At 40.9% G+C, this 12,687-nt stretch overlaps 1 protein-coding gene and 1 long non-coding RNA gene across 2 annotated transcripts in view; one reads left to right on the forward strand and one right to left on the reverse strand.

The window, feature by feature from the left end:
* Positions 1-12,687, forward strand: part of LOC143412619 (uncharacterized) — an 80,049-nt gene that overhangs the window by 20,327 nt on the left and 47,035 nt on the right. The window lies entirely within an intron of this gene.
* Positions 5,915-12,687, reverse strand: part of foxo3b (forkhead box O3b) — a 44,225-nt gene continuing 37,452 nt past the window's right edge. The window contains exons 3-4 of the mRNA XM_004568804.5: positions 10,346-11,810; positions 5,915-9,128 (exon numbers count right to left, since the gene is read on the reverse strand). Coding sequence (XP_004568861.2) covers positions 10,365-11,810 — 1,446 coding nt within the window. The 3' untranslated portion in view covers positions 5,915-9,128; positions 10,346-10,364. The remainder of the gene's footprint in view (positions 9,129-10,345; positions 11,811-12,687) is intronic.

Consider the following 12,687-nt stretch of genomic DNA (forward strand, 5'->3'; position numbering starts at 1 on the left):
ACGCACACACACACACATAAGTATCATTTACGACTGCTCACTTCTCAGGTCTCCCCACCCACCTACCCACGGTGTCATGGATCTATCCTCGTGTGGCCAGCAGCAATTAGCATGTGTACTCGCACGTGTTTGTGTTGGTGTGTGTGAAGCACCAGTTCAGATAACGCACAGAGATCAGCCGAGGAGCGAGCTATCAAGATTAAGACAAAGCCACCACATCCATCACTGGGGCAATGTCAGTGCTGGGGGGTGAGAGGCCCACTAATGGCCATATCTCAGCAGATCCATCACATCTTCATCTTGTTTACACTTTGAACCCCACACCACATGATGACTCACTCCTCATTAGCCAGTCAGTGTGTGTGCATGATATCATGTGTCTCCACTTGTGTGCAGAATAGATAAATAAATAGATAGATGTGCGTGAGTACACGGATACCCTATGTCATCTATAACTCTGTATTCTGTTTGTTTTATCCTTTTGTCAGGCCTAACCTGTCATTATGAATAACCGCACTGGAAGCCAGAAGCCACGGTGACTCCTTGTCTCTGGGTTGCTTTTTTTTAAAATTACAAAGTTATTAATGCTTAAGCTTTTGGTTATGGTCCAAACATTTGCTGTATTATGTGCTGCCCGACCACATGTGACAGTGTGGTTGGTCATACTCATTATGAATGACTAAACCCAAAGGCGGGGTGAAAAACTGTCCATCCAGTGATCAAAGAACAGATTGGATTGGAGAACAGAGTTTAGACTAATGTAGAGGCAAAATCAATGGGGGAGGGGGTGAAATTTCTTTTCTCTAATGTGATGAATTTGTGTTTTAATGAACTAGAAGAGCATTTCTGCTCTGCGGCTGTTGCTTATCGCCTTTCAAAAAGGCAGACGCCTACCATAAGCTATCAACTAATTCTGTTTTCTTTGTAAAACTGCATGCATGCTTGAAAGGAATGAGTGGCATCAGCATTTCAAAGGCAAGCTTCCAGTTACTTGACTGGCACCTACCCACTACCGTACCTTGATTTCTTCTTTTGTCAGGTGATAGCAGGTCGCCTTATGTGGTGTAGGAGCTGTCACAATAGACGAAACTATGATTCACACTTGGGGCTTTCTAAACACTGACATCAACAGCATTGTCTAACAGCCTGGCGTGGTAGCTATATTCCAGACCTTTGAATCACTGCCCTTAAAAATGTTCAGTGTTTAAATGCCTGGAATTGTTAAATCGTTCTATTGAATTAATAGGGATGACAATTTATCCTATGTAGTACTTTCTATCAAGCTATATTAATGGATATTAGCTATTAAAATGGCATTAAAAATGAAATCAATGAAAAATTTAATACAATAAAATATTTCGAAATCATTTGTAATTAATGCTGGATGAACAGATATATACATTTCCTGCTAATGATACAGTTAACACAATAAACTGATAACACAATCATGGCTTTCGTATTTTTAGACCATACTATTATTAATGTAATTGTAATCTTTAAAATTTATTTTACTTTTACTTTGAGCTTGTTGGGCGATACAGAGTTGGCCTGGTGATGGCTGCTTTAGCTGGCCATCAAATATGATTACCCTAGCAAATACAACGTTGGCATGCAAGAGAAACCAGGGTTTAAATGTAACAGTGCTTGATTATAGATGGGTTTCAGCTGTGCAGACTGATTGCAAAGTAGTGAAGATTCAGTGCTAGGTCAAGCCCACGAGATAAAATGGGGACCACAGGAAAAAAGGCCACACGACAGGACCTGGAAACACATAGGAACACATAAGAAAATGCTTGTTGAGGAGGGCGTTAAACACAGAAAAGACCAGATGGTTTCTTTTTATGCTATGACTAATGCCTTAAAGCATCATCTGTGTGTTTTTGACTTTCAGAAGGATTATAAGGAACAAACCACCTCCATCACAGGTGACACTGAGAGCAATTTAACCACACATTTGTTTAAAAGCCTCACCTGTGAGACACAATGCCACTTAATCTGGATGCAAACAAGCAAATGCAAACCCATATGAAAAGACCTGCACACACAGCATGCTATCGCCCTCATCGGTTTACAGTCTGGAGATAAGAGGACATTGGTGATACAAAATGTAAAACACGAACACTTGCACACCCACAACCATGGCCCGTTCTTATGACTAACATTTCTCCGATGAATCATCATGTGCTGATTACTGTTAGTGTACAGCGTGTTCAGGTTAATTTCCTACATTAAAACAAAGATGACATTTACCGAATGTGCGCCCATTGACATGGAACAAGGCAGAGACAAATAAACACCCTGTGGGTGGAGATCAAGATGTTGGACAAACAATGAGATAAAGTTTTTTTTACCTCTGACTTAAAAATTAAACCAGCCAACGAAACAACCGGCAGAAGCTATGTAGAAAATTACGTGTGCATAGAACTTAGGAATGCACTATTGTCACCTCGCCCAACAAAATCCAAAGTGAAAATTGCTGTGTAATATTTAGTATGCCCTCATACCCGCATGTAAAAACTAAAGCTAAAGCTATTCTTAATAGCTAGTCGGTTCAAAAGCACAAATCATGTAAATGAATACAGTTTTTTTTTGCCTTAAAATAGGCAGAAAAAGCAAACAGAAAGGTTCAGAGGCGTTTTCAATAATTCAGTAACCTCACTGACCTCACACAGACTGGTGTGACTGCAGCCACGCCAGACAAGTAGTCAGTCAGGTGGCTGCTGAAATGTGACTTTGGTATTTGTAGTTGTGGCGAGCCTGCTCCCTCAGTCATAACATATCTTTGACTATTTTGTAATTAACAGTGAGCCTTAGAAGTTTCCTTTTTCAGTTCTTTTATTTGTTATGAAATGCCTCTTCTTTATGAAAGAGCATTTGAAGTATCTGAGGGTGAAAGGACTTTGTTTGAGGTTCTTTTGTGCATTTGAGAACAAATGACACGACCGCACTGGCAGAGATAAAGTACCTGATGCATGTAGGTTAGGTAACAATGACAAGCAGTGCTGTTATGAATGGACCATACTGTATACGGCAGCACAACGTAGGATTTATAAAATATTTTTGATTTTTTATACCTGACAAAGAGCAGAAGACAATTTAGAAGAAGACTCTTTGTTCAGGTGCTGTGAAGATATAGCCCACCTATTTATACTGTAACATCTGAAGTTTGTCTGTTGTAGTATTATATCTGATCTGAATATTGGCTCAAATGTACGGTGGCCCTGAGAGGCCAAATGGACTGCAACTTAAGAAAACATCAGCAATAAGAAACATGCTGCAAAAGCACACAAAACACAACGGAAATAGGAAAAATGAAAACAGAACTAGGAAAAAACACAAGGGAAGTGTTTCTGGGGAGACAATAACCCGACGGAGCAGTTGCAGGAACCCAAAACATGGTATGCCTGTTTTATCATGATTCATGTAATACCAATGACAGATTTTTAGGCTAAGAGTTAGGCTAACATGCTTACAGCTCATCTTTTCTTTCCTCACAAACCCGATAGATCCTCCACTTCTTTTAAGTGCCTCCCAATGCAATTCTTAGCATATTTTGGTTCCTGCAAGTGGTTATTGGTTATTGTCTCTCCAGAAACACTTCCCTTGTGCTTTTGGAAATCTGTTCTTTCCTATTTGTGTTTTGTTTATCCTATTTCCGTTGTGTTTTGTGTGCTATTGCAGTGTTTTTCTTATTGCTGGTGTTTTTTTTTTAAGTTCATCTGGATGTAGCATAACCAGTATATTTGCATTATGATGATTGTTCAGTGGTTATATATGCATATTAACAATCATGAAACTGACCTAACAGCCCATTGTTAGTCTCTAGTACAATTTCCGATCATTATGCAGATGTACTGTTTATCAGGCTGGGAAAACCTGCAGTCAGCTGAGACTGAAGAAGTCACATGGCTGAGTGTAAAAATCCAGATGAGTCCAGATGAACAAAATCAGCTTTCTGGAATTTCCTTACCTACACGAGCATTCATCAGGTGATATGTAGTGGGTGTTTTCTTGGCACACATTGGGCCCCTCAGTACCAAAGTTGTTTAAACACCACAGACTACCTAAGTATTTTTGCTGACTATGTCCATCCCTTCCAGCATAATAACAAACCATAGCACAAATCATCTCAAGCTGGTTTCTTGATCATCACAATGAGTTCACTGTACTCAAATGATCTCCACAGTCACCAGATCTCGATCCCATAAGGCGTCTTCGGGATGTGGTGGGATAAGAGATTCAAATCATGGATGTGCAGCTGACACATCTGCAGCAGCTGTGTGTTGCTATCATTTCAACATGGACAGAAATCTCAGAGGAATCATTTCGGCACCTTGTTGAATCTATGCCACGTAATACAGTGTCCAGTGAGTGTACAATGTGATCATTTTTAATGACGCGCTGACAAACAGCACAGTAGATTCTTGTTGTGAAGCTCCACGATGACTAAACTTTAGATGCTGAATACCCTAAAATGTTCTACATTTCTGCATATATCTTAAATAGAAGTTCCTAAAGACGATCTTAATGCTAAATGTCAAAGAATTACGGAAACACATTGATGGAGAATTACTAAGCTACATTTAAAGACACTGAAAAATCAACCTCAGCAATCTAATGTGTGAATTTTTAACTGTAATCATAGAATATTAACTTCATCTTAGATTGCGAAATTCTCCAGATTGCCTATATGACAAGTGGAAAGTTATAATATTAATGTTTAACTGAATTGATGTGACGCATTTATGTGAAAGTGTTTACACGTTTAGCAATTTCAGTTAACAGTGGTGTGCTTTACTGATGGGGAGTTTTTTTCAGCTTTCCAGTGACGTGCAGATCGCCTCATTACAGTAGCAGTTGTGGGATGAATGCAAAGGTTGAAGTTACAAATAAGTGTCTTTAATGACTTGGAAATGTTAAATCTATTATGCATCGTATTGCTGCACAAGTCACTGCATTCCTCTCTGGAAAAATGAGGCAACAGGACATTTAGATGCCCTGCCTATGGTAATGCTATCGTGATAATTGGATCTTATTTCCTAAGTGCATTCAAGTCTTCTTGTAAGAGATCGTCACTTTAACTGATTGGAATTAATCAACTCAGAAGCCCAAGCCTCCCTTAGAAGGTTCCCCAATAACCCCATAGTTTTATGGATGAGATTACTGTCAGCTTTGAAGCCACAAAAACAGCGTTTGTTTAACCATTGTCTTTATGATCTTTTGTTCTGACGCACTTTGTGATCTTTATCTTGAAAGGAAATCTTAGTCACTTACTTACTTTACACTTGTGCACACCTGAACTTATCAGTTAAAATGCAGATGATATGATTGTGCACGTCCCATGATTTGTGGGAGTCAGGGCTTTTGGCCCATCTGAGAGAAAACAAGAAGAGGTCAGATCTGTCACTGGGGATTGATATCTGTGTTAGTGTTGCGTGAAGGCATGCTACACTCTGTTTCTGACTGTTCCTCTTCTCCCACTCTGTATGTTACACAACAACAGAGGAAAAGTACCCGTCCCAGTGTCAGGTATCAGTGAGCTGCTGTACGTCTGCTCTCATTTTATTCGGCCTCACACAAAACATTGTGCAAGATTACTTCCAAGAACTGGAGTACAACATGGAGCTGTTTTGATCCACCCAGACTGACACGAGGAAGAGATTTATGTTCTGGAGGGAGTGCACGGTCAAATTTGTTCATGCACTCGTGCTCCAGCACACAAACACACACTTGTGAATATACAGCGTGTGCAAGGCGAGCAAAGCAAGAGCTATAGCGCTTTCCTTCCTGTGCTGAAAATTCCTACTGGGCAATATGAACTGTCAATAGAAAATCTTCTTCTGCACATCACTTGTGAAATATATGAACTTCTAATCTTCTCTTCTGAAAATTAAGTGAAGACAAGGACACAGAGTGTGTGGAGCCTCACCAAGCTTTATTTACATGCGCACTATTTCTTATACAAACTTCAAAATTCAAAATGTAATACACAGGAAAATACCCACTAACATTAAGTTGAGAATAAGCAAGATTAATAAAGAGCAAAAGTTCAAAGGGAAAAGTTCAGAGTGTGTATGAAAGGGAGCTGGCCTGGGCTTCTTAACAAGGATGGAAGGACTCATAAGAAGATAATATAAAGAAAATGTCCAAGAGGTGATTAAGGTTTCTAGTGGTATGTGTCTATTTTTGCTTTTCTCAGCTTTAAACCAGCATATTTTGTTCTGCGCGTGTGTGTCGAGCATGAGAGGAGGTCATCTGTGCCTGAATGAAGCAGTGGTTTTGTGAAAGGCCTGCTCAGCTATGACTACGAGAAAACTACCCTCCCAAAGAGTCGATGCATTTTTACACCGAGCCGAGTGCACATAATGTTAGGAACGCCTTTTAGATTTGATATTTCCCAAATTGATAAGAGCTCTTTTCAAAGATGACTGCGTTCCCCGGATTTCACTTTGCCTGTCGTCTTCACAGGAGTAAGTAATTTTAAGTACAGACAGTGTAGATGAATTCAAATGCTTAACAGTTCAGGTGATGGCTCAGGAGTCCCCCTGACAACAGAAAAGACAGATAGTGTTCTGGAAATTTTAGATGTAGCAAGGTGTTGGTAATTCCAGCTTGCTGACATTTTCACTACGTCAGTGTAATGGGTTTGTAATAATAATAATAATAATATCGGAGGATGGTGCAAGTGCTCCTCTTTAAGCCCTGATTATTACTTTTTTATTTTTTTATTTTTTAAAAAGGAACAGAGTGTTTTAGCACTAAAAACACAGTGTTCCTCTCAGGTTGAGAAAGGTCCAGCTAGCTCATGCGCTAAACCTCAGTTAGTACAACAGACCATTCTAGCCAACCATGCACACCCACTCCTCCTTCCTTCCTTAGCTTCAAAGAGATATACACGAATCTGTACACTGATATACATGACAGGGAATACACTTCATGTCACTGCCCCCAAATGGAGAAGGGGTCTCCAGATGCTACAACAATGGTGCCTTCCACCATTTCCAAAATCTGGTTCAACAATTAAAATTGCTGGTAACAGTTTTCCCTCCCTACCCGGCGCATGATGTATTTGCTATTTCTTCAAATTCAGAGGTATGACAAACCCCAAGGGTCAAGTACTACATGAGCATATAAGGACATACAGCGAGTAAATATGCATTTCACACGGTTCATAATGCATAAATACATACATGCATACAGTCGGCTGTTCTGTATGCACCGCGAGGAGCTACAAACCCTCGTGAGATTAATTCAGTTGAAATAAAACTCCATCAATAAACACGTACACACGTTAACATGTATTTAGGAGATACAGGAAGTCACCTGCAGGAGCACCAGGCGTGTCCACGAGGGGATCTGTGTGTGTGTGTGTGTGTGTGTGTCAAGAGTCAAACAAGAGGAGAAAAAAGCTATGACAACAAAACCAAAAAACAACAGACTGTGTGAAGTAATAATCCTGACATTTATCGTCCTTCTAATTCTTCATCCTGGTGGCCAAAAGTTCACAGGTTACAAGTTCAGAAACACAAAGAAAATATGTTTTCCCCCCCAAGAAACGTTAAAATACTACTCGACTGTGGCTTGACGTTTCTTAAATGGAAAGCCTTCCTTCCTCACCCCCTGAGTGATTCTGTATATGCATAACAAGCCCCACAATCTCACGACAAGAAACCAGCAGAGCTTAACATGGATCCCTGCTATTTTTTGCTTTTTTTTTTTTTTCCCCGTGTGTGTGTGTGTGTGTATTTTAAGTGTGTGCATAAATGTGTGTGCTGTCATTTGGCTGCCAGCATATCCTACTGTTTATTTCAAGTAATTTGGCAATATACAGAGATAGCTTATTGTTTTAATCAAGAAACAAATGGCTTCTAGAGGAATGAGCCTATAAAAGAAAAAAAAAAAGACAACAACCTTCTCCCTTTGCTCAAACTTATCATGCTACAAGTGGCCGCAGCTCTAGGCTTCTGTGGGTTTTGGGTAAAAACAGGAAAAAAAAAAGAACAGAAAATATGCACAGCTTCCTCGCAGGACAGGATTCAACACTGTTTATATAGCACCTGTTGTGGTGTGGAAATGTTCACAACCCTAGGACACAGGTTTTTGTTTTGGCTACATCGAATGCTGTGATAAATGACCTCAACAGAACTCACCAGAAGTTAGGAAAGCAATGAGAAGACATACAAGATCTTTTCCCTCTTGAATTTTTACCTGCCCTGCACTATTCTGTACCAGAAGTTTTCTTCCTCTAGTCTTTTGATATATACAAGGATAAAACAAAAGCTGTAGCAATCATCTAATCATAATATAACCCTCAGTATGCTGCTGTTATTTCAAAGTCATGCATCATATAATATAGAAAACAGCAAGTGCATTGTGTTAAATTGAGGAATTTAAACTTCTGGGGTTTTGGAGATTTCGCAATCTGGGGCAACGTTTCAGTTTGTCTACACATGGACTGAATAAGTGGCCACTCAGTGAGTACGACATTCCCATTTCCACCTTTTCATTTCACCAGTACAATGACTCTTTCTCTACAGACATTTTTGATTAAGAAACAAATATGATAAAACAGGAACTCAAAAAACAACAACAACAACAACATATGACATTTAAAATTACTTAGAACAGTGGGAATTTCTTTTTCAGTATTACACGTCTCAGGAAACCACTGGATCTGATTTACACCACAACATGTCTTGTTTTTTTTTTCTCTTTACACTTCAGTGGGAAAAACTGCACCATGCTCTCCTTCGATTCTTTGCTTGCCATTTAGTCCTCAATTTCCACCTGAAGACCCCTTTTTGATAAGCAGTGTCTCTTTGATATCAGCAGACTGGGCGTCAAAGGAAAATTGCATAATTCTAAGATTTGTGAGTTTCTTGTGATTGTTAGATGTAGCTTTCGTTTTTGCTGTTGTCGTTTCACAAGAAGCTTTGAGGGCTCATGCGCAGCATCTCTCGAGTCTGCAGGATCGTTCATGGTTCACCAGTGTGGGAGCGAAGGTAAAGCTCTCAAGAGGAAGTCTTCTTCTGTAAACACAGGGTTGGTTATTTTACATTGTGCTGATGGCAGGTTTGGCAAAAAGGATGTTGTGTGTCTGATCTTCTCTTGCACCACACAGGTCAGACCTGGAATGAAAAAGATATGATTATCTTTTTGTGTTCGTAAGAATGAAAATCTTTTCCCTTCTCAAGGTTTTAAGTCACATTTTTGAATAAGTAGATTGGCAAATGTCACTGGCTCATATTAACAACAAATTTCTGTTCACTGCTGGTTATTTGCAGCTGCAAGTTAGGTGCTTAAAGCTACCACTTCTGCATATGTTTCATAATACATGCATTTGAATATGAATTATTGAATATATGAATTATTCCTGATCAAGTCCTCATCACATACTTCCTAGAAACCCAAGAAACCAGTGGTTGACTGACATTTCTTCAGCAGTGTGCACATGACATCATGACATCACTGGAGAATCCTCAAAAACCTCAGTAAACGTTTTGCTGGTGAATTTATGGTCTCAGTCATATTTAATTAAGCATGATGTTCATTTCATAAATGGTAACAATAAATTGAAACAAATGAAGGGAATGTATCTGGGCAAGTCTTCCTTGTGGTAGACAAGTTGCTACTGTTTGATTATGCAGCTTTACTGGGTTCTTGATCATATTCAACCCTCACTCACGACTACAGGATTTTAAAAAAATTGATGATAATGGCCAAAATTCCCAATTCAAAGCTGCGAAACAATATCTTCAATGTCACAACATCATGGCAGCTATTTTCATCTTTTACAGACCAAATACTTATTTCACTCATGACAAGTAGATCAATTTATAACTTTTATGGGTGATATTCTTTCTCTGTCAATCAATTGAAACAACCTTTAAAATAGACACTGCTTATTTCTTTATAAGTGAGCAAACTTACAAATTCAGCAGGGGGTCAAATAATTATTTCCCCAAAATGTATATGCAGTCCACATCCTTATTAAAAACATGTAACATGTAAGGAAAAAAACTGCTGGAGAAGTTTTTTTATTGTGTCAATGTGATTTAGGAAGAACAATTAAGGTCGAAGTGGTTCAATAAAGAAAAAAACCCCAGTAATTTTGTTCTGTGAAGTCCTTTCTTGACTCCTGTTATTATCACATCATCTTAGTGCTTTTGTCTAAGGCTGTCTCTATTCATGACACAAATAACTCTACAACCCTACTGTGAGCATGACGTGTACTAGACCAAATTTTACAGAGTTTTTTTCAGGAAAAAAACAAACAAACTAATTAGCTCATACATCAAATTCCCCATTAGATACTTCAAAACAAACAACACTTCAATTTACATACCTGCTCTGCTCCCACCCTCTCAGCCGGGTACCCAGCTCTGAGAGGTCTGCTTGGTGTTTGTGAAGTTGCTGACTCCATTCATGTTGGCAAGAGAGTCAAAGTTAAAATCCAGGCCATCTGCATCCATAAGATCGTTCCTGATGATGGAGTCCATGTCGCATTCCAGGCTGCCATTGAATATGTCCAGGTCCAGATCTGTGGGGAAACGATCCTGATAGTTCCCTCCATTGCTGCTAACTGTCCCACTCAGGAAGATTGAGGTGTCAATCTGCATGGAGGAAGACCCATTTCCTCCCAGGGGTGAGAGCAGGAGCTGCTGTTTGGCATTAGCCAGAGTGTTAGCCTCATTCACTAGGTTCAAGCCTCCATTTATAGACCTCAGAGAGCTGTGATTGTGGTTGTTACTTCGCAGCATCTCTTGTTGGTTGCTTTGAAGTCCTCCAGTTGTCCCAAAAGTCATGACAGGATCATTGCGGAGCATGAGGCCACGGCGGGAGTTCTGGGAAACGAGGGCAGCTGCACTGGCCTGTGACATCAATGGATCTGACTGGGTCATCATTACATCACTATGGTTGTGACTGTCAGAGTTGAGCAAGTCTTGCAGTGTCTGGGTGCCAAAGCGGGTCGTGCTGATGCTGGAGAAGGACGTTTGCTTGTTCTCCTGGATGGTCTGCATGGGGGACGAACGCAGAGAGGAGCCCGCCGTGTGGGGGCCGAAGATGGAGTTACTGTAGCTAGCACTTCCATTAGAAGAAGAATTGGATGATGGAGAGGAAGTGGAGGAAGGTGAGGCTATCCCATTGGGTTTGGACCCAAAACTGAAACCTGAGGAACCATTTGGTGCAGTCTGGCTGGAAGTGGTTGGCACCATGCTGATGTTCTCCAGGAACTCATCCATTATGTCATCTGTGAGTCCATCATTCAGATTCATTGTACCCGCCAGGTCTGCCAAACGGGGCAGCTCAGTCGGCACAGCCTTCCCATTCGTCTTGGCGTTCCCAGGAGACAGTGTTCTGCCAGGACTGGAGTAGAGCATAGGCGAGAGAGGCGGCTCGTCATCAGGCACCTCGTCTAGCTCGGGGTTGGCCAGAATAGGTGAGAGGCGGCCACTCACTGTGCTGGCATTGGAGTTTGTGCGAGAGCGGAAGTCTGTCCAAGCATCCAGCTCCTCGCTGCTGCGTGAGGTCGGGCTTCCAGGCCACTTAGAGAGACCTGAAGGACTGTCCGCACCACCTTCACCAGCTGCAGCAGCTGCAGCCTGCAGGGCTGCCTTCTTCTTGGCAGCACGGCCGCGGGCGGACTTGGTGTACTTGTTGCTGTTGTCCATGGAGACTGCCCGGCGCCGTGGAGCCTTACCACCCTTTCCTCCTTCTGGATTGATCATCCACCAAGAACTCTTTCCTGTTCCCTCATTTTGGACGCGGATGAAACGACTGTGGAGGGATAAGTTGTGTCGGATGGAATTCTGTAACACAAAACAGAGAAGAAGACTCAGCTGAGTGCTGTGTGGAAAATACTTTTTGCGACAATTACTCAAACTATGCCTGTCACCAGTATGGATTTGTATCCATTCTTCTTTTTGCCAGTGCAATATTCAATGAAAACCTCTCATTAAGTTCAACAACACTGATCCATAAACCACCCACGAACGCTCATTCTGCAGTCACGTAAACAGTTCTTCTCAGTGACTAGACGTACAAACAGCAAAAGCCTATTGTTTCAATTGTTGATCCACTAAATATAGACAGGCTCACATTAACATTGTGCACCACTTAGCACTGATGTCTGCATTGTTCCCGCTGTAGCTTTTGTGTTGTGGGCATAAAAGAGAAAAGAGAGAGACAGTGTTCTAAAAATCAAGCCTCCTCAATAATGAATGACACATACAAAGAGCCTCTATATGTCAGATCATGTGTGTTTGCGTGTGACTGTTTGTCTTGGCTGGTGTGTATTGATCAGCTCTGAGCTCTTTTCTTGTGAGAGGCCAAAAGGCCCACTGTGGGGCAACTTTTTCACATGACAGTCCCTGCCAGTGATCAAGAGTTTCATTCACGACACAGAGACGTACGCGCGCATTAAAGGCCCAAATGACTACATAACAACCCTGTTGAAATGCTTGTTGTCTTGGTGCTGACTATGTTAGCATTAATAGTTAGCAGGCGTACATTTGTTCGTGCTTCACATTGTGCAGAGACTTTCACCACACTAGCAATCATTGTCGAGCTACTTTCACACGTGCACTGCAGCCCAGAGGTTTTCTAGACATTACCCAGAAACGCAAATGTCAAACTCAGTTGCATCTAACATTAAACACTCTTTACCCTACCAGCTTAACAGTACAA

The sequence above is a fragment of the Maylandia zebra genome, linkage group LG15 (genome assembly GCF_041146795.1).
Source record: "Maylandia zebra isolate NMK-2024a linkage group LG15, Mzebra_GT3a, whole genome shotgun sequence".
In the NCBI taxonomy this organism is placed as follows: domain Eukaryota; kingdom Metazoa; phylum Chordata; class Actinopteri; order Cichliformes; family Cichlidae; genus Maylandia; species Maylandia zebra.